This window comes from Talpa europaea (assembly GCF_964194135.1).
Source record: "Talpa europaea genome assembly, chromosome: 3".
Classification (NCBI taxonomy): Eukaryota; Metazoa; Chordata; class Mammalia; order Eulipotyphla; family Talpidae; genus Talpa; species Talpa europaea.
The window spans coordinates 38,713,614-38,739,320 of NC_140069.1; the positions used below are offsets into that span (position 1 = coordinate 38,713,614).

Below are 25,707 nucleotides of genomic sequence, written 5' to 3' on the forward strand. Positions count from 1 at the left end.
TTACATTAGATAGATAATAGATATTTTCCCTAAGCTATTACTATAGTATTTTGATTTTAAAAATAGAAGTCATAATAAATATGGGGATTTATTACAAATCCTTTCAGACTTACTCTCTCTAAAGAGTTCATTGATTTGAAGATAAATGTTATTACATTCTGATAGTCAACAAAATAATGTTTGCGCCTTTGCTGTAACATGAGATATAATCCAAAAAAGGAAATTAGGCACACAGGATGATACCATCTGCCTATATAAAAAAATATGTGCATCTTTGATTTATATGGTTGAAAAGTATTTCAATTTGTCTTATCACCTGTGGGCCAGCTCTAGTCAGGGACAAATAAGGAATCATCAGCTAAGTGTCTAGATCAGTAGTTTTTAACAGAGGGTAATATTGCCTGGCAGGGGACATTTTGCGACATATGGAAGCATTTTTTATTTTTTATTTTTATCTTATTTTATTTATTTATTTATTTATTTATTTATTTATTTATTTATTTATTTATACAAGCACTGGGTACAGTCAGAAGCGCGGGAGGGTGAGAGAATTCACCAGAGCCAGAGCAGGGAGCAGAGCAGGCAGAAGGATCGAAGTACACTGCTGAGGGGAGCAGCGGGCGGCAGGAGAGGTCTGCGCGCCATGTGGGACCCTCCTCCCGGTGGCCGGGGAGCAGCCGGGTATCGAACCGGCGCTGCAGAGGCTGGGGGCAGCTTCGCAACCCAGCGCTCAACAGCTGCGCCACCGGGGAGGCCCCTGGAAGCATTTTTTAATTTCACAATTTGGAGAGGGTGGAGTTACAGGGGTCTTGAGTGTGCTCTGCTAAACATCCTACAATATATAGGATACATCTTACATACCACCAAAGAATTACCTGATTAAAAATGTCAGAAATGTCAAACCTTAATTAAAAACCCTAGTCACTCACATTATGCTTCCTGTCAACGATTTAGAAAACTGCAATCACACTGACTTTAACAATAACTCACATTAATTTGTTACTCTTATTTTTCATTTCTCCATCTTTGATAACTTATTTTAATATCAAACTACAGGAATACACATAATTTACACAGAACTTAATTTCTCAATCACTTTTACATATAGATTTCATTGACAAAGAAGTTGAGAATTTGACAATTACATGACATTTTGAAAGGCATCATGATTTTCTATAATGTAACAATCTGAACAGGAATAGTTCAGGTTTAAACATAATCCTTCTGACTATAACTGCTATACTTCTTATGATATGCAATGCCATTTGAAGTGAAAACTTAATTGTCAGTTTTAGTTTGAAATTTCCTTCACTATGAATTAAGGAACCATAGTATTTTTAATTCAGTCATATTCAGGAAATAATAAAGACTACTAATGTTTGTCAAGTGTTTTTTTTTAATGGTGAGAAAATGATTTATTTTTATTTATTTGTTTATTTTTTATTTATTTTTTTCCCAAAGATTTATTTTATTTATACAAGAGCTGGGGCACAGGCCAGATGCTCGGGAGGGTGAGAGGATCCACCAGAGTCAAAGTGGAGAACAGAACAGGCAGACTGACGAAATATACTGCTGAGGGAAGCAGCTGGCAAGACAGGAGAGGTCTGCCAGGCCATGTGGGATTCTCGCTGGCCAGCTGGGATCCAATCTGTGGCAGAGGTTGCAGACAGCTTCACAGTGTGGCGCTCAACCGCCTGCACCACCAGGGAGGCCTGATTTTTTTTTAAATTTAATTCTAACAGCCAAGAATATTTTTTAAAAATTGCTTTATATCCTTATTAACATATTGGCAGTATAGGATTTCTCCCTCTATGTGTGGCTGCCTGCTCTTCCACCACCAAAACACCCATAGTCCTCCTCCATAACCTCTGAAGGTGGGGTAGGGGTGTAAAATGCATTTTAAAGAATTATCATTTTCACTTTAATTTGCTCCTAGTTAAGTGAGGATACCCTATACACACACACACACTACAGAACACACATACTCACACTACAGAACACCCACACACACACCAGTGTTCAGACAGTGAAATCACAGGCATCTGAGAAATTCAGTGCATTTTCTAGGATGAGTTAAAAGGGCCTGAATGTCATCCTTCTCAACTAGTTAATATCCAAGCATTTGGCTCTTAAAAAGAGTTGAAGCTATGCCAACATCTCCACACTTTGTCTAGATTTTATATGGACATACCCTTGTGTTGCAGGCTTAATTGTCATATGTTGGGGTCCCCAGTACCTCAGAATGTGACTGTACTTGGAGATAGACCTTTAATGACTATTCAATGAAGTCATTCAAGTGGAGTCTAATCCAATATGATCGTATTCTTACAAGAAGAGGAAATTTGGACAGACACACAGGGAGATGTTAATGTGAAGACACGGAAAGGACAACACAAATGTGACTGAGAGTTGGTTTATGCCTAAGTGTTCTATCAAATGTGTGAAGTTCTTAGAAGAATGACCTTGCAAAAATATCAATAAATATGTTTGTTATTTTATCACACAGGAAAGGACTATCTACAAGGCAAAAAGGAAGACTAAGGTGGTTCCTTCCCTCATGGTCCTCTGAAGGAGGTAACATGGCAGATCATCTTCAACTTTAAGCCTCCAGAACTGTAAAAAACCTAATTTCTGTCATTCAAGTCACCCGATCTGTGGTACTTTGTTATGGCATCCCCTAGCAAATGAACACACAATCACAAAAATGACTTAAACTATCATTCTGATCAGGCAGTATTTTGTTGAGAGTCTTTTCCTTCAACTCTCAATGAAATCCAACCTCTTATATATTCCCCACAGTTTTGTATTATCCCAGTACCCAACAATATTTTTTATTTTGCTTAATTGTAATATCCATGTTTTCATAACTGATATTCCTAGCAAAAATCTTTGCTTTAGATAACAACAACAATGGTTACTTATTTATTACTTAGTATGGCTTATTATTTATTAAGACTTTCATAATATGAAACACTGTTTAAGATGTTTACAATGACTTTGTGGAGAAGGTTTAAAATGGTCATCTACATTATAGACAAGGAAACAAAGGCACAGCAAAAAAGCATCAGCCAAGTAAACGGACAATATTGGAGTGTAGTTACAGCACTTTCGTATTGCATTATCCTTACTTCTATACTGAGCTATTATAATAGTAATAATAATAACTTCACTGAACACTCACTAGGTGTCAAGACCTGCCTGAGCACTATATATACTTAAGTAATTTTATTCTCACAACAACCTATTGGATACATAGTATTATTTCCATTTCCTGGATAGAAAATAGAGGCATATAGGGTGTTAAAGGTCACAGTGATAATGTGCTGTGGACCAGAGGTGCTACCCTATGCACTTTGACACCCAAGCTTCTGCTCTTTTTCACCTACATAATGTCTATTGGAAAGTAGCAGTCTCTCTATCTTTCCTAATACATCTACCCTTCTAAACTCAACTTAATTTCTTCTATTAAGCCTTCTCTAATCCATCATTAACATCTTTTCTTAAAGCCTAAAAGCAGAATATTTATTTTGCCTAAGATAATGGATGGATGGTGATGGTATCCTCCTGGATGTTAACATTTTCTGTGATTGATGTTTTATCTCCATATTTAAATAACATACTTTTAGAAAGGAAAAAACCCCTAGTCATAACTGTAGCACTTTATTTGTGTTGGGGATAAATTCTTTAAAATTATTTCTTAAATTTAATTGAGCTGTCTTTAATTTCCTGTTAGGTGCTGCAGGGCTTTTATATTAGTCTGTCATGTATTCCGTGATCAAAATTGCATTGACTGACCCTCAAAGGCATCAAAACTTACCAGAGTTTTTCTGGTTTGACATTAGAATTAAAATCAATTATTTAAAGATATTGATTTTATAGGATTTTTTTTCAGAGGGCACTAATTTTTCTATTAAGAAATTACAGCCAAAGGGCCTCCCTGGTGGTGCAAGCGGTTGTTCACAGAGCTGTGAAGCTGTCCGCAGCCTCTGCAGTGCCGGTTCCATCTCCGCCGGCCTCGGAGTAACCCACGTGGTGAGCAGACCTCTCCTGTCTTGTCCACTGCTCCCCTCAGCAGTGTATTTCGTCGGTCTGCCTGTTCTATTCCCCACTCTGTCTCTGGTGAATTTTCTCACCCTCCCGCGCATCTGGACTGTACCTAGGCTCTTGTATAAATAAAAATAAATCTTTAAAAAAAATTACAGCTAAAGCTAATATATATTCATGTCTTCTCTTTCATAAAGTGTTTATTAGCAATATACCACATCTATCTTTTGATTCCATGATGTAGGATAGGCCAAATTGATTAAAGTTTCAGTTCAAGCTGATTTGAAAAGGACCAGAAATACTTAGTGTTAACCTATGTTTTTAAAAGAGCAATTATTTTTAAACACTCATCAGTATTCAACTCTGGCAAATTAATGGTTTAATATATTTTTTCTTTATAATGTTTTTCTGCTCAGTGGAATTTAGTCACATTAAACATTCTGAAATAAGAAATGACAAATTATACAAGCTATAACATTAATTTCCTCTTCTGGACTTACCAAGTTATTAAACACTGGAAAACAGCTATTAATAAAAGAGCAAGATACATACCTCAGTAAATATTCATTCACTTAAGCCAATATTGAAACAGTTTATTTTATACTTCACTCAAATTTTTCATTTGTGACTGGAATTTGAAATTTCCTTCTATTCTCAGACACTAAGCTAATTTTAAAAGTACTACCAAATCAGGAATATTTATTTATGTGTACATATACATGTAAATGTGTGTATATATAATATAGTTTGCAAATACTTTTGGAGAAAATGTCAAATCATGATCTTAGTTATTCTTGCCAATGAATTACATATAAATCTTGTTTAGATTTATATTTCAGTAAAGTATATAATGTAGTTAATTTTTGTAAACTGAGCCTCTAAATGTATAAATTTATGTGAAACATATAGAATTGATCAGTATCTTTCCATACTAATAATTTTATTAAAATTAATATATTCTGAGAATTAATATATCTACAAATTATTTTGCTAGATGGTCCTTATAAAATATTTTCATTCCATAATTTATTCAATATTTTTACCTGTTACTTATTTATATCTTTCCTGAGTAGAAAAGATACTACAGGATGCAAAGTTCCAAATGATTATTGATAAAGTGTAAACTACATCAGATTTACTTTAGAACATTTCTCCTTAGGAATAGTATCCTAATAACAAATCAGAATTTTTCAGAACCAGTCTATATAAAAGCTAGCAGTGTGTTTAGTTGGAAGACATACCTCTATTTTTTTCACTGATGTGAAGTTATGTAAATATTTTTTTTGACACTAAATATGTTTTCAGACACAAACTCTCATGATGACAATGTATCATGGTATGTTATGCTTCATCGCTACTGTATTGTTTGTCTACCTTAGTTATTCTACTGCTCAAATATTCAAAACATGTACTAATTTTGTATGATGTTTTCTGAAAAGAGAAATATATGGCTTCTGAAGTGAAACTGTTTCTTCACTAAAAGCAGCATTGATGTTTCAGGACTTTAATACATCACAAGTTAAATGGGCTTAGAACATGTTATTTGCACTGATAAAAACACTTGACATTGGCCTTGGGTTTTTGTTAGTCATGTTTGTGTCTGTCTCCCCTAACTGCAGTGTAATGCAGTGGAAGGTAAAGAACATTTCTTATCTCTTTATTTAGATGCCCCCTATATAGACATCTATATATGTTTGATACTTGAACATATTGTTGCAGACACTCCATAATTATTTGATGAGTTTATTGAACTTAGATATTCATGCAATAGTTACCCCTATCCTTTTTTTTTTATTATTATTTATACAAGAGCAGGGATACAGGCCAGATGTGCAGGAGGGTGAGAGGATTCACCAGAGAGACAGCGAGGAACAGAACAGGCAGACTGACAAAATACACTGCTGAGGAGAGCAGTGGGCGAGACAGGAGAGGTCTGCCATGCCATGTGGGTTGCTCCATGGCCGGCGGGGATCGAACCAACACTGCGGAGGCTGCGGACAGCTTCACAGTGCTGTGCTCAACCGTCTGCGCCACCAGGGAGGCCTCACCCCCATCCTTTTTAAAAGGGAAATAAAAATAAAGACCATTACTTACATTTAGAGCCTGATGAAGATGACCCACTAACGGTAGATCTTGATCCTCCCTTCATGGAAAAGACTCCTTTTCCCCGGCGAGTTGTTGTTACAGACACTCTGGGACGCTTCAGTGGAATTACTGCGCGAGGAGGGGGAGGAACCCGACCGTGGTAATCAAATAACCTACAGAAAACACAAATGTGACTGAGAGTTGGTATATGCCTAAGTGTTCTATCAAATGTGTGAAGTGCTTAGGAGAATGACCTTGCAAAAATATCAATAAATATGTTTGTTATTTTATCACACAGGTATTTATTAGAAATCTCATTTTTCATGAAAGAAATAGGATTCTATATAGCCCATGCTTTCCAGACATTCTTATTTGATTCTCTAGTGTGAACTTATTTTTCTATGCTATGAAAAGACAAGGAGCTTTGCTCCAACAGGACCATGTAATTTGTTGAAACTGTGCAAACCTTAGTTTGTAAGCATATTTCTTTGTTTATTTAGCAGACGTATTATTCTCCGGGGTAGAAATCTTGCTCTTACAGTAAAACACTAACACACTAGTTTGAATAGAGGAAAAGATCATGTAAAATCAGGGAGAAACCAAAGGAAATTATTGTCTGATAAATCAAAGTGAGATAACCTTAAAGAAAATAGCTAGAGAGATAAATCAATGTGGTGCATACCTCCCACTAAGGACTTTTTAGTTAATGAAAGGCTAGACAGACTGCAGCAAAAAGGAGACAGAGTTTGAATAAGATGGTTCTAGCACGAGGACTAAACGTTAATTTACTAGGGGGAAAATTATCAGGATATCTTATGACTTTGATCATTGTTTGACATAGAATTTGAGACTAGAGGTATCTGCATATTCAACAGTAGAAAGTTTGTCTAACAAAAATAATACCAATAAACTCTTAGAAGCTTTTCCTAAAAAGTGAAAAATGCCATTCATAATCAACATATTTCCATTGAACAAGAAAAAGAATAAAAGTATAAGCATAAAAAAGTAGGAGTATTTAGTCACTTCTATGAAGATAGACCTATATTAAAAAGCTTTAAGTAATTTATTCTGTATACATATGAACAGCAAAATTTTGTATGACTTAGCACATTTGAGAAACATGAAAGATCAGAGTAAAAAATATGAAGATATATTTACTTATTTATTTTAAAATATTTGCCAGTGAAACAGATGTGTGATGTTATCTGCGATAAAGAAAATATTCATTGACTTAGAATGATTGCTGTTATATATTATATATGACACCATTACATGTATTATATTCTCATAATTGCTTTAAAACAATCAATAGAAATCCAAAGTCAGAAATGAGAAAACTAGACTAGGAAGAAAAATTAAAAAAAAATCATCTGTAAGAGTCTATTTCATAAAATCATGTTATTTACACTTACAGATGAAAATGTGATCATCCCTTTTGGGAAATAAATATAATATATAATATATAATATTTTTGATAGATTAGTTTCTAAATATTTATCCACAAACAGTTAAAACTAGGACGCTATGAGGCAAAAAAGTAATAATATGAACTACATATAAAGTAGAACTCCTTTGTATCAGGAGTGTCTCCAACTTTAGAGTGGCAAAATGTTAAATTTGTTTTGGAAACATGCTGGGGAAGAACTAAGAGGTGTCTGGAAAGGAAAAGAAATGAAATGAGACGGAGTTCAAGAGAGGTGCTTTCCTCTGCGAATAAGCAAAGTCCATTAGAGCCAAAGAACCGCCGGCAGAGAACAGGTCGTGGGTGTCAACGCATTATCGTTTACTTCAAGGAGTGTAGGAGGTCGAGGCTGAAAAGGGTTATGAACATCATCTATACCACTAGGGGCTTGAAAATCAAAAGGGTCAACCAAACCTGCCCCTCATTTCAATCACAAAACAAGGTCTATATTACTTATTTATAAGTTGAATTCACAGAACACCTTAAGTCAGTGAACCAAAATGCGAAGGTGCTTTTCATAAGCTACAACTCCCAAAGCTATTGAAGGAAAATAAAATATAGCAATTGACTGAAACATTGTTTTTTTCATCAGAATTCTGTTTATAGTGAGTCAAAGAAATGTTGCCTTTACAAAGCATTGGATTGGCAAACATTCTTGAGATTGCAATCCAACAGATTTAAGTGAAACCAAATCTGAAAGGTTAACAACTTAAAATGCCTTCCTTCCTCTCATGTATTTTTTTGCTCCTTCCACTCTTAGAATTATATTCCCTCTTTTTTTTTTTTGATGTTTTTCATTTTTCCCTGGTATTTCTTATTCAGCATACTGTTTCTCCTCCAATATTTACTGGTCAAATTTTACAGAAATAATGATTTATCATGAGGCCAAATAAATAACTATACCTTCCCTAAGGTCGTCTTTAACATAAAAATGCTAAATAAGTGGTAAGCAGTAAATAAGTATAGTCAGCTTTTGGAAAAATAACTCATTGAGGACATTGAGAATATAATTTGCTTTATTTAGTAAATATTTCTAATTTTCATGTGGCCATATATGTTTGGAATTTTGTTTGCTTTAATAGTATCTGAAATATGTGAATTCATTACTTAGGAAAAGGTAAAAACTGATCATTTTAATATTAATTTCCCTGATAAAATACACATAATGCCTCTAGGAAGAACGCGGATATTTGCTTTGTAAAAAACAGCTGCTTTGTGAGTGAATAGAGACAATTTAATGGCATATTGGCATGTAAAATGAATGTAATTTTGAAAGCTTGTTTTTACTGAAAGCTTTAAGCCTTGACAATAATAAAACCATACTACAAAAAATACATGCAAAAAAACACAACTCCCAGTCTCACACCTTAAAATAATTACTGTCATTCTCTAATCGCTTTTCTATAAGCATCTATATTTTTCCCATAATTGAGAACATAATAAATGGACAGTGATGTACATATGACTGATTTAATTTGGTTTATATTAAAAACATTTCTCAGACCTACTAAATGGTCTTCCTAATGTTTAATTTAGTAGCTGCTGTGGATTTCCTCAAAAAATGCACAACATTCTAAAAACAATCATCTGATTATTGGGCACCTGACTTGATGCCTATTTTTCACTGTCAACTAATGTGATTTTAAAATTCAAGGAAGTATGTTGGAAATGTAATGTTTCATTGAATTTTATTATTGAACATTAATTTTTTATTTTAGAAAAATAGGTTTTGAAGAATTGGTAATGGCCTGATTTCTTCTAAATTTCCCTCAGAGAAAGAGTTCTTCATTTTCCTTACTTCTGAACCAAAACTTATAGCCACTATGTGATTAATCAAAATATGTGGTCTGGACTACATAAAGAGCTAGGCTGCCCAGAGTTAAAACCTGAGAGCAAACTCAGTGCTATGTTCTCCCTAGAACTTTTTAGCAAGTAGATGATGGTTAATAACCAGACCAGAAAATAATTTGATTTTACCTTGTACCCTCTTCAGTATGGTTAACTTCTGACAGATATATAGTCTACAAAATGAAATTAGGTGTTGGAAGGGATCATGCTCAGCGAAATAAGCCAAAAAGAAAAAGAAAAATACCGGATGGTCTCACTCATAGCAGGAATCTAGAAAACTTAAATAAGGGACCAGGAAAATGAATAACTATAAGAAAGTGAAAATCAGAATCAACAAAAAACTATGAAACAGAGACACTTTTGGGGGGGTGGGGGGCGGGAGGGGAGGGATTGGGATCAGAAAGGGGGGTTGCAACTGTATGGGGAATATAAAAATAAAATTTATTATTAAAAAAATGAAATTAGGTGTGTATTCATTTGTAAGAAAGGATATATTTGAAATCCACTTGAGTAGGAGAATGATTTTTATGGCCTAGTAGTGTTTTCATTTCCTATACTGTTTGAACTATTCAAAATTCATAAAATCTATAATTTCCACTCTGATTTCAAATATGCTTTTGGTTACAACTGAATCAGAAAATAATTTTTACTTGAGACCAGCATTGAATAATTTCTTTGGCTTTTTTTTGGGATAAACTTTCCTAAGATTTTTAGCAAAGTTCCCCTGGGATCATGTGCAAATACTTCTTGGACATGCTCTTAAAGGCAAGATGATTGAAATCTTGAATAATCTTATTTGCAGCATTTTGTCCTTAATATAATTTTTATATCTCTCACAACTTTGTTTTCTGCTATACTTTGTACACAGTTTGGGTTATTAAAAAGTTATTGTATTTATATAGCCATTGTGAAACTGTAAATCAGTAAAATGATTCCTTGTTTAAGTTTATAATTCTGTAATGTGCATATTACTTTGCCATAAAGGAAAATGGCAATAAAAAGAATGCAGTAATTTGTCTAAGTTTAAAAAGTCAACATGTGCAAAGTTAGGTCGGAAATTCATGTCTTCTGACTCCAAATCATGCTCTTTGTCAACTGCACAATGCTCTTATTTCCAAATATTTTAAGTGTAATACCATTCTACCAGAAGGTAATTTAAATTTGCATAATGAAACAGACACTGCTTCCTGCTAATGTTTTCCCAATATTTATGAATATATACTGTGCTCTATAACCAGTGATCTGAAACAACTGCAACTTGACTTAGAATTTTTTTTCATTAACAGCAGCTCCAGTAGCTTCTCTACTGTTAACTTATACAAGGTCAAAGTGGTCCCAGGATTGAACAATGCCATTTTGAATTTAATATACAATTATCCATGTAAAATATAACTATGTGCTTTCTCTTTTCCTAACACAAAACAAAGCAGTTTGGGAGTTAAAGAAAACAGCTGATTGTGTGCTCCCTGAAGGTAAGTATGTTCAGCTGGAACTGGAATGTTCTGGGAGCAGAAGGGAAAATAATCCTCAGAAAATCGTATGAAGTAGAAGTTAGTTTCATGCTCACTTCATGGATAAGATGGTAGGTTTCGGGGTATTAAATAACTTGTCCAAGTTTGCCTCACTCATTTAAGAGAGGAAAGGTTAACCATAAGTACAAGAAGAGTTTAATTTATCAGAAATTACTGTGGGTCAAACTGTCAGCACGGACTCTGTAAGCTATTCACCTTGTCTAGTCTCCCCATTCTGTTTTCCTTTCATGGGACTCTAGGTTCACAGGGTTATATCCATATGTAGCAGATGCTTATGTCTTTCTTAGCCAAATACAAAAAAATGTAAAATAAACTAAAGAGAGCACAGACTGCTCAATCTGTCAGCAATACAACCATACTGATTTTTTTGACACTGATACACCAGATTTTATATAAGATTTTATATAAGACAAATATATAAAATATATAAAATGAGTGCTTTTGGAAATTGTACCAAGATAGCTTTTTCTGTGTATGGACAATCACCTGAAAGCATTATGGACAATCACCTGAAAGCATTAAACTCTGTGTAGTGCCAGCAAGCACAGGGCAGTTTCTCTATCATTTGGGCAGATGGGTAAGGTAGAGTCCTGGAGCCCTCAATGGCTTTTTGAGGCTTTAATGCTCTTTCTGCACCAATTGTTATGGGGCAAGCCAAGCAGGGGAGGTGGGGGGCAGGCTTCTCAGCCCCTCGCGAGTATTTACTCTTTGGGCTCTCTCTGGCTTCATCTTGTGGTCCTGCCATGCTGCACACTTGTGCATATCCACATCACACCATATTCCAGGTGTCCACAATCAGGCATGCATGCCCCAGGCCCACACTCTTAAACCCCTTCTGCATTCAAGACTGCAGGTGATAGCCACAGAGGCCAGAGCCATAAAAGCCTGAGAATTCACTTACCCTACACACTCTATAAGTATTTGCCTAGTAAACACTTTTTGGCAGGAAAGACAGTCTCTCTCTCTCATAGATGATCTAGTTAGCTAGCTAGCCATCATCTATCTAATGAGTTTATTGAGCTATAATTTATCATTAGAAAATGCTGATTCTGGCTTTTTTGCTTGCTTTCAAATGCATGCTTTCTTTGCAAGATAAGAGAACTGAAAACCAGACTACTTGCCGAAACCTATAAGGTGGGTTACCAGAATTTAGGTCCCCTGCCATCTAGACCAAACCCCTTTTTAGGTAGAAATTATTTAAATGCAGAAAAAAGTCACATGATAAAAAACATTTTAAGAGATTAAAATGCTAAAACAATTTCACATTGACAGATTTAAGGACAATATATATTAACTGAAAACTTTCTTTACTGCAATTTAGGATATAGTTCTGCATCTAGAAAAAGAAACTATCAGAAAATGTCTTTAAATTGTCAAAACTAAAATTTTCCAATAGTATTTAGACTAATTAAATGCCATCATTTCTTACTAGTAAATGGAATTATTTTGATGGTGTCAGGTCTTCATATCATTTTTAGGGCAAGTTATTATATGTGATATTTAACATAAAACATATTTTGTAGAAATTATAAAAATGATCTGGGAAAATAATCCTTAAAGATTTGTATTTGGTCATAAAGGGATTACTAATGAAATAACTTGCTTAAACCAGTCATTTGAAAGTAGTGGTAAGGGAATTATGGTGGTAGGTCTGATTTCCATGTAGATACAGCTGTTTCTTTTAAATCCACTGACTGATAATGCTTTATATCAGTTTTGCATAGTTACTGCATTTGTTATTGAATCTACATGGATACCTAGCTTATGATTGTAGTTGTGTTACTAATTAATCATGTGACCTTGTGAAAACCAAAATCTCCTAAATTGAGGGAGAAACTCATGACATAAATTGAGTAGCTATTATGTGTGAGGCTTAATAATAGTGCCCTGGATGTAAAATGGAGTATCTTTCCTGACCAATGGAGGAAGGAAGGCAGGTAGAATCAGAGTCATCACAGAAGGAAATACAGCAGTGCAATCTATACAGAAGAGCTATGAAAGAAAAGTATATGTTCCTGAGAGAAACAGGAACTAATTTAGTTTGAAAGTACTGTTCATGCCGAGATCTGAAGGATGAAGTCAAGTTAACTAGATGGTGGAGAGAAGTAGGAACAGAAAAAATGACTTCAAAAGAGAAATGTTCTTAGGCAAGAAGTAACATGATGTTCTGTGGAGACAAAAAAGATCCCGTGTGACTAGAGCAAAGAGAATAGACCCTTACATGGGATCATGAGGTTTCTTCCCTATTTAAAATGTTTATTAGAAACTGTTTTCTAGCTATGCATTTTTATACCTGGGGATTTTTTTTGTTTGAATATAACTCATAATTAAAGATTTGTAAGACATTTACTTTTTTTTTGGTACAATGAATGATCTATGTACAATTTGTATTTGTTTTGCATATCTCTGAGATGATGGATTTCAGTCACCAATGTTTAATTAAATAATACAAATCCCCCAACACCATAAACCAAATTTCAGTTACCACAAAATATTAACTGTAATTTTTTAAAGTTCAAACTTTGCTGCTACTGTTTCAGTCCACAAATGACTTAGTAAATAACAGATGTATATTGTGATTATTCACCAAATACATCACCTTTTTAAAAGTCTGTCAGTAATTTGACACTGTGCATCTGTTATTCAGTTTACACACTGAATAACAAATATGACAGCAAATATGTAGTCATATTGTCTCCCAGTGATAAAACCATGGATAATTAAAATGGATACTCAAAAGAGGGAATTGATAGAACAAAGAATTGAAGAGTAAGATTGGAAGTTAAATTAAAATTAAAATGTAAATGGAATTATAGAATAGCTGACTATAGGTATGCTGGCATTCTTCTATTCAAAAACTGTAGGTATGGAGCAAGAGGAATTTAGTAAAATTGAACTTATTGACATAATTGAGGAAAGAGGTTGTAATGTGAGAAAAAGGGATGAAAATGTAGCAGAAGTGATACATGCAAAAGAACTACATATTGAAGGAAATCTTGGAGCTAGTTCACAACATTGATAAAATGTCAAAGCAGATCAAATTTTAGAAAGGAGAACACAAATTCACTAAGGCATGAAAGAAGGATTTACTCCAAATTGTAAGTTATAGAGAAGGCAAGTACTGTTTAAATTACTTTTGATAAGTCTTTAACACAAAGAAATAAAACACATCAATTCTTACTACTTTTGCTGTCATAAATTACATTGCACTGAATACCTGTTCATTTCCCTATATATATCCCTATATATTTATAACTGACACCAAGAGTTTTTAACATTTTGACAAAATTTTTTAAAGGTCATGGAAGATTCTATTTTTCCCATTGATTTTTAACATCACTCTGTATTGTTTCCTTTTTTGGTTCCACATTGCTAGGCAAAGCAAGACCTGCCCATAATTTTCACTAAGCTTATGTGTCATATTTAAGCTGATTTATTTTAGGAGATTGAAGTTATTTTATGAGTTTACAAAACTTTGTCTTAAGGAATTCTAAGTCAACAGACCTGGGAAATAATATTGGTTAAGTAATTCTTTAGAATATTATCCAAATATTAGAAACATTTTTTAAGCTTAATTATCATCAAAATCCTATAAGTTCAAGACATACTATACTTCATCAGTAAATACAATGAAAATAGGAAAATCTGGCTATATTATATATTCCATTTGAACTTAGTATTTTGTTCTTACTATATAAAGATATTAAACAAATCAACCCCTACTTGCTTTTGTGAATACTTGTAAATATGTACAATAGTTAAAATATAATTTAAATTGATGAAAAACAGGATGAAAACTTTACATACCGATTGTAGAAGTCATCTCTGTAGTAATCATAGTCAAAGACATAACCACTAAGGAGGGAAACAAAAATTAGTTAACATTTGCTTTATTCACATTAATTTTAGTATTACTAAATTATGATGTTATAGAAATAATATATTACTATGAAGATGTTATAGAAATAACTTTATGCTCATTTTCAAATATTCATTTTTCAACATAATATGAAATATAATATGAAATAATGTCCAATTGAATATAATACCACATCAAACTATTGTTACATGTTGAAAATGTAGGCACTTTTAATGGTTTGTGTTGTTTGGAATGGAAGAAGAGAGCAGGTAGCAATGTAATTTTCTCTCTTTTTTTAAAAATTTATTTTATTTATACATGAGCTGGGGTACAGGCCAGATGTGCAGGAGGGTGAGAGGATTCACCAGAGACAGAGTGGGGATCAGAACAGGCAGACTGACTAAATACATTGCTGAGGGGAGCAGCGGGCGAGACAGGAGAGGTCTGCTCACCATGAGGGTTGCTCTGAGGCCAGCGGGGATGGAACCGGCACTGCAGAGGCTGCGGACCGCTTCACAGCTCTGCGCTCAACAGCCTGCGCCACCAGGGAGGCCCAGCAATATAATTTTCTCCAAAAAAAATGCAGAACATTTTTTCCCCCAAAATGTATGTAATATAGTTATTCCTTTTTTCTAAGATTTATACAGTGAGACCAAATAATGTACCAAAGGTTTATAAATAATAGAAATGAAAGGTTTAATGACCTATTCACTGTGAGCATGATATAGAAATGTGATTTTTTCTAAAATTCTGCATTTTTTTTTAATTTTAAGAACTTGTGATTCAACACTTCACATAGAAAAAACTCAAGAAAACCCTGGCAAAGTCCTACCAAAAGCAACTATAGTTGAAAGCAGTTAATGCATACATTTTAATACATGCGTTTCAGTGATAAGATCATTATGCTAAGCACCTTTAAGGTATATATAATCAAATTACTCCTATACATTTTTATAAATGTTAGAATATAAATATAATGTAAATATAATGTATAGAAATCCCTTTATATACATTATTCCCTTTTAATTTTAGTCCTCAACACAACTCTGTTGGACACAGTAATAGGAAGAAAATAAGATGTAAAGGAACTAAGTAACTTAAAGGAAAAAAATCTCCAGAATTGATTTGAATCTGGAGATTCTATATCTATATCTATATCATCATTCTTCCTCCTTGCCTGCTTAACTTGTCTGATGCAATTTTTTGTTTAACAGTACTGGAGGCAGAAGATAAGCTAATGGACAAAAAAAAATGATAAATAGATATTACTTGGATGAAAGGAATAAGATAGACAAAATCAGAGGGGGAGAACTATTTAAAGAGATTAGTCAGTCCTCTGGCCTCTCTGAGGAGGTGATATGTAATTGGAAGTCTGAAGGATGAGAAAGGTCCTATCAAGAGCCAGGGGAGAAAAGGAGCAGATGAGGGAATAGAAAGCACAGAGGTACAAGGTAGAAAAATCCTGGATAGAGTCAGTGAAGCAAGAAGGTCAGCCCAAGACTGCTGCCATCTCTCAGACAAGAATTAAGTGTCATGGGCATACTGCAGCAGAGAATATGACGAGGTGTAGAAGCTTGTGATGTAGATCACAGATAGGGTCTGAAGCTGGATAGCTCTGTGTGTTCACCCCTGCTTGCTAGCTACTTACTTGATATGACATTTGCATTAGTTTGGTAGAGATGCCTAACAAAGTAACACAGATAACACACAACAAAGTAACACAGAGATTAATTTTACAATTCTGGAACCTAGAGTCCAGATCAAGAACAGGCTTGTTTTTCTGAGGCTACTTTCTTTATCTTGCACATGGCTATCTTCTGGCTGTTGCCTCACCTGCTTGTCCCTTTGTCTGTGATGTGTCCTACACTCCTCTTCTAGTAAAGACACCAGTCATACTGGAGTAGAGCCCACCCAAGGGACTCCATTGTAATTTACCTCTTTAAAGCCCCTGTCTCCAAACATAGTCACAGTCTAAGATACTGGCAATTAGAGTCTCAACTATAAATTTGGAAGGGGAGCAAAACCAGTCTATAACAGCACTGAACAATCTAATCTTTCTACACTTCATCAACAAAATGGGATAACACAGTTTCTAGCATATTGTAATCGCTCACTCACTCATGCATTCAATTAATGTTTTATTTTTTAAAATCAATTTTCACAGAACTGTAATTTAAACACAGTTTATCTGATTTTTTCCTATTGTGTCATGTTTCCTTGAGCATTTGTTAATTTAAATAAGCTAATAATCTTTTTTTCTTAATATTTTATTTTATATAACTTACATCATTTTTCATCTTTGTACAATGTATGCATTTTCATTTTGGTTATATTCCCCATACAAATGCACCCCCCCCTTATTTTGACTAGTTCTTCCTCTCCCCGCCCTCCCTAATCTAATCCCGCCCCCCTACCCCCCGTAGTGTGTCTGGTTTATAGTTGCTTGTTGATTTTGATTATCACTTTGCATTGATTAGTCTTTTTTCCTGGTCTCTTATATAGGTTTTCTAAATTCCTGCTATGAGTGAGACCATCCAGTATTTTTCTTTTTCTTTCTGACTTATTTCGCTGAACATGATCCCTTCTAGCTCCATCCATGTTGCTGCAAACTGCATGTGTTTATCTTTTTTGATTGCTCAGTAATATTCCATTGTGTATATATGTACCACATCTTCTTGATCCAGTCATCTATTTTTGGGCATTTGGGTTGTGTCCATAGCTTAGCTATTGTAAATAGTGCTGCTATAAACATAGGGGTGCAGGTGCCCTTTGGAATTACTGTTTCTGTGTCCTTTGGGTAAATACCAAGGAGTGGAATTGCTGGATCATGTGGAAACTCTATGTTTAGTAGGTCAAGAAATATCCACACAGCTCTCCATAGTGGTTGGACCAGTTTGCACTCCCACCAGTGGTGCAAGAGAGTTCCTTTTTCTCCACAACCTCACCAACATTTGTTGTTGCTAGTTTTTTTAATATGTGCCATCCTCACTGGTGTAAGATGGTATCTCATTGTAGTTTTGATTTAAATAAGCTAATAATCTTAATGCTGTGATATGTATAATTTTATTTTTCCTCAGATGTTAAAGAGAAGATTTTAAAGGTTTATGAACAAGATGATGGGAATATTTAATTAAAGGGATATACATTTATCTTCATTTTCATATATGTCCTCTCTGTAAACTCCCCAAGTGCCAAGTACTGTATAGATCTGTTTCCCAGTTTTTTTTTTTTTACTAATTTTTTTTTTTAACAGAGGCATGTTTTTATTTATTTATTTATTTTTATTTGTTTGTTTGTTTTGTTTATACATGCACTGGGTACAGTCAGAAGCGCGGGAGGGTGAGAGAATTCACCAGAGCCAGAGCGGGGAGCAGAGCAGGCAGAAGGACAGAAGTACACTGCTGAGGGGAGCAGCGGGTGGCAGGAGAGGTCTGCGCACCATGTGGGATCCTCCTCTGGTGGCCAGGGAGCAGCCGGGGATCGAACCGGCGCCGCAGAGGCCGCGGGCCGCTTCGCAACCCAACGCTCAACCGCTGCGCCACCGGGGAGGCCCTGTTTCCCAGTTTTAATAGTCCCGAAAACATAAAAAATTTAATGGGTGAACTTAATGTGGTATATACATATGTTGAGTCTCAATGATGCACACCTGTAACATATAATAATGGTAATAAAATAATTTTCAGAAGTTACTAATTCTAATAGATAAATTTGAATATTTTATTAACTATCTGATAGGGTGCTAAATATTTTAGGGGCGTTAAATAGATAATGTTCGAGGGGTCAAATTTTTTTTTAAATGTTGCAACAACATTGGTTTAGTGCAATATTGCAATATTGCTTATATTGGTTTCATGTATACATCATTATAAATTAGTATCATTATATACTACATATGCTCACCACTAAGAGTCTAATTCCATGCACTTGATCTATTTGACCTAATTTATTCACCCCTCCCCCTTCATTAACTTTGTCTTATAATCTAAAAGTTTATTTTTGTTTTATTTAGTTCATCTGATTGTTTTGTTTCTCTATATACCACATATGAGTGAAATGCTGTGGTGTTCAGACAGACATTTTCATACAATGGAAATTCTTAGTATTTTCAGGTGTCATCAAATTGACAGAGATATGATATGTGACTAAATTTTTTTCAAAATGTTTTTTTCTGAGACCTTTTGTATTATACTCTCAGAATGTAATTGTAAGAAGAATATATGGCAATTGACTAGTTAATACATGTTACTAATATGGATGACAGTGATGATTCTACTCATATATCATACATGTTTAGAAAATACTTCAATAAGTTAACAGTCTTTTGGAAATTTAAAAATTCATGAGAAATAAGAATTCAGTTTACTTTCCTCAGTTAAATCATCTTGCCCAGCTTGCTGACTTTTTGTTCAGTCCTGACTGTTAAAGCATATTTCTAAGAACCAGTTATTGCTAAGTATCCTGAATTGGTTGATCTCCAAGTCCCACAGACTGCCATCATGAACTCAATTTTACTTGTCAAAGTTAAAAATGAAATGAAATGCAGAAACAGACTTGTCCTGGTAATCATAAGCCTACTTTTGTCTTAATGGTTTGGGCTTTTAGCAAAAATGCCACGGTTATAGTTGACTTAGGTCATATTACTGTAAAATCAAGCTGAATTTCCAAGGAAGAAGAGGTTCAGGGAGATGAAAATAGATCACCACAGGGTAAGTCTGATTCATTCTACTTCCTGCTGCCTTCCTCAACTGGTTTTATGTGGTCTTTTTATTTTTCTTTCCCAGAATGTCTCTTTCATAAAAATCCCTTCTTTTCCTTTTTGTGCTAGCACCTACTGCAAATTAACTGTCCAAATGGCATTTCCAGGAGTTTCAGTCATGTTTATAAGGTGTTCTACATATCTTAGAATTTCATTGCTAGGAAAACTTGCCTTTCATATTAAAAAAAAAATCTTCCATCCCCATCATAAACCATGAATAAATGCTGTATTGTGCACAAATTAATTTGCTTGGCTTTTAAGGGAAAGTTTACCTTTCAACATTTTTTTTTGCAGTGGTTTTATATGACTACTTGGTTCTTTGCCCATTGAAAACAAAATAATAATAAATTAAATGTTTTGGTCACTCTCTAGGAACAAACTAAGACCAAGAATATTATGACTTTCATCATTTAGGAACATGGTCAATGGTAATGGGTCAACTTTCTAGAAAGTGAAATAGTAGTCTTGAATATTGAACACAAATAAATACTTCATACATTGATTTAAAATCTAGTACATTTTTATGACTTTTTTTTCTACTTCTCAGTGTAACTTTATTCTACTTGTTCAGATTCTCTTACAATTTAATGGGAAGTAGGAAATGGTAAAATAATTGTTTATATTTGCACATTCATATTCGTTTATTACTGAAGATTAAATTAGACCAAATAACTTTCCTGGAATTAAACTTTTTCATTTATAGAAAAAGAAATCACAACTCACTGGTTTTTGTAATATATGTGATCAATTTTATCTAATCCTTTTGAATTCATAGAAACAGTTTCATATGAATAGACAATATGCAAAAGTATTTTCTATTTTCCATCACAGAACTTCATTAAAACATAATCTGAAGACTATTAATAAACTTGCACAAGGAGGGAGCATATTAATGGTTTGTTAACTGACATTCTGCCAATAATTTACAGAGCATACATCTTCATGGTTAAATTTGTAGTGTAATCAGAAATGTTCTCAGAGATACCTACACGATCCTATTTCTAACTTGTCATAAAATTTGGTTTTGGCAAATGACCCAATTGAAAAATGGCAAAGGGACTCAATAGACACTTCTCTAAAGAAGACATTCTGATAGACTATTGATACATGAAAAAAATGTTAAACGTCACTTATTATAAAAGAAGTGCAAATTAAAACCACACTGAGGATGGCCCTCTGTGAGGATGGCCCATTATAAAAAAGAACAGAGTTAATAAACGTTGGCGAGGTTATGGTAAAAAAGGAACTCTCATCCACTGTTAATACAGTTCCTATGGAAAATGATATGGAAATTTCTCAAAAAAATAAAGATGAAAATCCCATAAAAAAAAAAATTTGGTTTTGGTTTCCTATTGTCAGAATACATAGAGTTGAATAGATTTTATAAACTTTGCTGAGATAATTATCTGGAAAAATACCTGTCTGTTTTCACTTTAGGGAATACATCTAAAACTATAAGTTGTTTGTTTGTGTGTGTGTGTGTGAGACACATGCACATACATTCAAAATTAAAAAAAAACAACAAAATAAGCTATTTATTCACTATTTCACTGACAAAATATTCAATTAAATATCAAGGACCTTTGGTATGGGAGGCAAGGCTAGAGGGAATCTAGGATAATATGGTACGTCCCTTTATTTCCTGGCTAATTGTGGACTAGTACCTGATAGCTTAGAAAAATAGAGTGACTGAGAAATTCAGTAGATTGAAACAACCCACCCAGCCCATTATGAATTCTGGTCTCTTCCTGTGAGGTGAGTCAGTTCTCATACATTTAAAGGATGATGACTCTTATTGAAGGGTGTGAATAGTGAATTCTAGGAACAGGAGAGATAGAGGAGGGGGAAAAACAATTATTTTTCCCTCTTATGCCTGAGTTAACACATAGATTCTGATTTTGAAAGTATCATCTTGAGCGAGGAATGCTTGATTCTCTTTTCTATGCTGTACTGTTAAGAAGGATATTTACAGGGCCTCCCCGGTGGCGCAGCGGTTGAGCGCTGGGTTGCGAAACTGCGCACGGCCTCTGCGGCGCCGGTTCGATCCCCGGCTGCTCCCCGGCCACCGGAGGAGGGTCCCACATGGCGCGCAGACCTCTCCTGCCGCCCGCTGCTCCCCTCAGCAGTGTACTTCGGTCCTTCTGCCTGCTCTGCTCCCCGCTCTGGCTCTGGTGAATTCTCTCACCCTCCCGCACTTCTGACTGTACCCAGTGCATGTATAAACAAAAACAAACAAATAAATAAAGCATGCCTCTATTTAAAAAAAAAAAAAAAAAAAAGAAGGATATTTACATAGACAATTCCAAAATTGTGTTATTTTGTCTCCTGATGTAGAATCACCTGAAAAAATACATGATTTTTTTTTTCAATTCACGATGACTTGATAAAGTTACAGTGAAAATGCACATTTATTTTCAACATACATCATAACACACCAAGTAAGAAAACTATAAATGTGAAAACAGGAGAAAAACAACCAGCTATACTGGAGGCCTGGCTTAGAGATAGTTATTCTCACCTGGCCAGTGAAAACGTCTCCAAACTGGTATTCCTGTGCTTTCACGTCTCCTAAACATTGTATACGCTATTATGACTTGGAAATATTCTTTATACAATTTATATCAAAAAATTAAAAACAACAACAAAAAACCTTCAGTTACTCCTCACGGCCTAGACCATGATGTTTAGATCCTCCAGAATTCAGTACTTTCCAAAATGCAGCTGCTTCTTCGTAAACTCTTTAAAAATGTATTTAATCACTATTTAAATCCCTCAGCGTCTTCCAGCACCCATCTTCTGTGCGGCAAAGAAAAGTTCCTTGCTTTCAGAGAGAGTCATTTTTTTCTCTCTACACAATCTTTTCCATTAGCCCAGCTGGTTGCTCACCAGAAATGTTCTGATAATGGGGCTTTGCTCAGACTTTCCTCCCATCCACATATGTTGCATCTTCTTTCTGATGAATATGTATCCATTCTTAAAGGCCTCCCTCAAGTCCCACATCTTTGCCAACTATAATACTGCATTAGACTAAATTCCACTTATTGTGTTATTTTTGTATTTACACTTGACTCATGCTTGCCAGCTCTGTGCTTTTGTTGTCACTTAGCTAATCTATACAGATTGATTTCTGCTAGCCTTTCCTTTCACTAACCAGTCTTGCTAACCCATTAATCATTCCAGTCTTCCTTCTTTGAATTAATCTAATTTGTCTGAATTTCTTGACACTGACGTTTTCAGAGTAAAATATTCCAGTAGAAACTCCTGTCAAAATCCTGTAGAATATTATCCATCTTTTTGCTTTAACTGAATTTATTTGTAAATGTGCAAATTTTATTTTTATTGCTTCTTAGGTGTACCTCCATGCAAACATATTATGTATAATTGACTGTGAATCTGTCTCACTAGATTGTGAGCTCTGAAAAGACAGGGTATTTGTGGTAATGCAAATGGTACTTTTTTGGTTAGATTTCTGAAAACTTTATGCTATAATATTCACTTTTATTTATTGTGTATAGAATATTTACTGTTATTCCCTTTTTGGATAGAAACAAAGTATTTCTATTAGAATTTCTCAACTCTTGACTATCAATATTAGAATGCTTAGACCACTAAAATTGTCATGTTGGGTTAGACTTTTCTGCCAATAAATCTCAATTTATTCTCTTTCATCTCTAAATCTACTTTTTTCAGCTATAAATTTGGATCCTATAAATTTGTTCCTTTGGAAATTGACACTATGTTAGGGTGTGCTGCTAGAGGAAAAATGGAAAGCATCAAAGAGGACAGAGTTTCTTTTTCTAGATCCACATGCTTCTTGCTCCTGTGGTACCTTTCTCAGGAGCATGCGGCAGACATGCTAGCACCCCAGTAGAGAGTACCTACTTACTATCCCGAGACCCCAACAAACTTCTCTGCCATGCAGTTGGCTGTGGCTATACCCTCTCCAATAAGAGTTTTTAAAAAACAGTTTTTATTGAGTTAATATTGGTTTGTATTGTTTCCATAATAGAAGTATAGGTTACTGCCCCTTCCTTACCATTCAGGCATTGTTGCACCCTCCATTAAAGAACCAGTTGTCCACCAACATAGACCCTTGTGCTCCCTCCCTCTCTTCTTTATCCTTTTCCCTCTATTTCTTCCTCTCCCTGTGGTTGCCTCCATTCCGAGCTTTCAAGGGTTAGTTTTTTAGTTTGGCCTTATCTGACCCTTTGTTTTGTTTTTCTGTATTGAACATATAAGATTTGAATCTCAGCCACAGAGGGAGAGGCTGGATGGTCTTCCTCACCAATGGACATAGTAGTTTTTCACTATATTTTCTAGTCCAATATTCCTTGCAGTGTCTTTATTCTTTTTAAGTAGTGAACCATATTTCACTACATAATGATTCCCATATTAAATTTCCCCTATATTTTTTGCAGTCTCTTTATCTTTTTTAAGCAGTTAACTGTGTTTTACTAGTTAATAATTCCCTATATTAAACTTTCCCTGTTAAATTGATTGTATGGTTTCTGTCTCCTGTCTCCCAACTGGACCTTAACTGATAAAACCAGGTTAGGCATTCTGGCTTTCTACATATTTGAGAAAGGTATATGTGAAAAACAGTCAAAGGGTACTTTGTTTATTGATACATTTTTTCATAGTTTGTACAGTGGATAGTATTATTTAACTTACTGGATTACAATTATTTTTCTAAAACTTTCAAGGGTAAATATATCAACTGTATATGTTTTTCATGTAGAAGACTAGCTCATAGAAATGTTTATTTTTTCACTTTATTTATTTATTTAGACAAGCAATGGGTACAGTTAGAAACGCAAAAGGGTGAGAGAATTCACCAGAGCAAGAGCAGGGAACAGAACAGGCAGACAGACGAAATACACTGCTGAGGGGAGCAGCGGGCGGCAGAAGAGGTCTACGTGTCATGTGGGACCCTTGCCAACGGCCGGGATCGAACTGGCGCTGCAGAGGCTGCGGGCAGCTTCTCAGACCAGTGCTCAACTGCTGCACCACCAGGGGAGGCCCTCATAGAAATGTTTAGAGTGATGTCAAAGAAAATACTTCTACTACTACTACTACTACTACTACTACTACTACTACTACTACTAATGATAATAGTAACAGTTCACATTTATTGAATATTTCGAATTTATTTATTTATTTATTTTTGTGGGACCCTCGCCGGCAGCCGGGGAACAAACCGGCACTGCAGAGGCTGTGGGAAGCCTGGCAGCCCAGCACTCAACCACTGCGCCACCAGGGGAGGCCCTGAATGCTTAGAATTTAATCAGCCATTATGTGTGCATTATAATCATTTAATCATCAAGCTAAATGATCACATCAAATAATTTAATCTTAAAAATTCTATATTATCTTGATTTTATAAATGAGAGAACCAAGGCATCAATATGGCCAATTAAAGTCCAGGGCATAAGCCACTTTATCTATGGCTTACCAGATATTAGTGTAAGATATATTTTGGTAATTTTGTCAATTGCAAGATCACAATAAGCCATGAATATAAAACCACTATCAAAGAGCTAGTAAAATCTTAGTAGGTATGAAATGAAATGTACTGCCTTTTAAAAAAGAAATGCTAATTCTGTGGACTTTCACTTTGAGAAATATTTAGTTCAGTGTATTTCAGTGAAGTTTCAGAAGAATTTTAACCAACTGAAATGAATACAGATGAAAGAAATTAGGATGACAAGAAATATCAAAACAATGACCCTGTATAACAATGGTTGAATTAAACAGGGATGTTTAGGCTAGAGAAGAAAGCCTTTGGGAAGAAAGGCAGATAACTGTTTAAATATTTGAAAGGCTGTCTAGTGGAAGAGGCATTGAATTTAATCATTGTGTCTCCAGAAGGCAGAGCAAGTATTAAAGAGTGGTAATTACAAGAAAGGATGTTACTGCTAAGTATCACAAAGAAATAGAATAATGAATTCCAAATATCTTGAGCTTCTTGTAGTTTGGGAAAGAGAATAAAATTAAAAAAATGGAAAAACCATGACAAAACATTGTATGAACTAGTTTAATGCAGTATTAACAGGCACACATGCTTCAACAAGAGCCTGAAAATCATTTATTAAAAATTTTGTAGAAAAGAGAATCAATGCAT

At 34.6% G+C, this 25,707-nt stretch overlaps 1 protein-coding gene across 1 annotated transcript in view; it reads right to left on the minus strand.

Annotated features, from left to right (window-relative positions):
* RALYL (RALY RNA binding protein like) overlaps nt 1-25,707 on the minus strand; it is a gene marked incomplete at its 3' end in the record, with an annotated part of 289,268 nt that overhangs the window by 19,798 nt on the left and 243,763 nt on the right. Inside the window, exons 4-5 of the mRNA XM_084230548.1 lie at nt 14,779-14,826; nt 6,139-6,302 (exon numbers count right to left, since the gene is read on the minus strand). Of these exons, the coding sequence (XP_084086674.1) occupies nt 6,139-6,302; nt 14,779-14,826 (212 nt within the window). The remainder of the gene's footprint in view (nt 1-6,138; nt 6,303-14,778; nt 14,827-25,707) is intronic.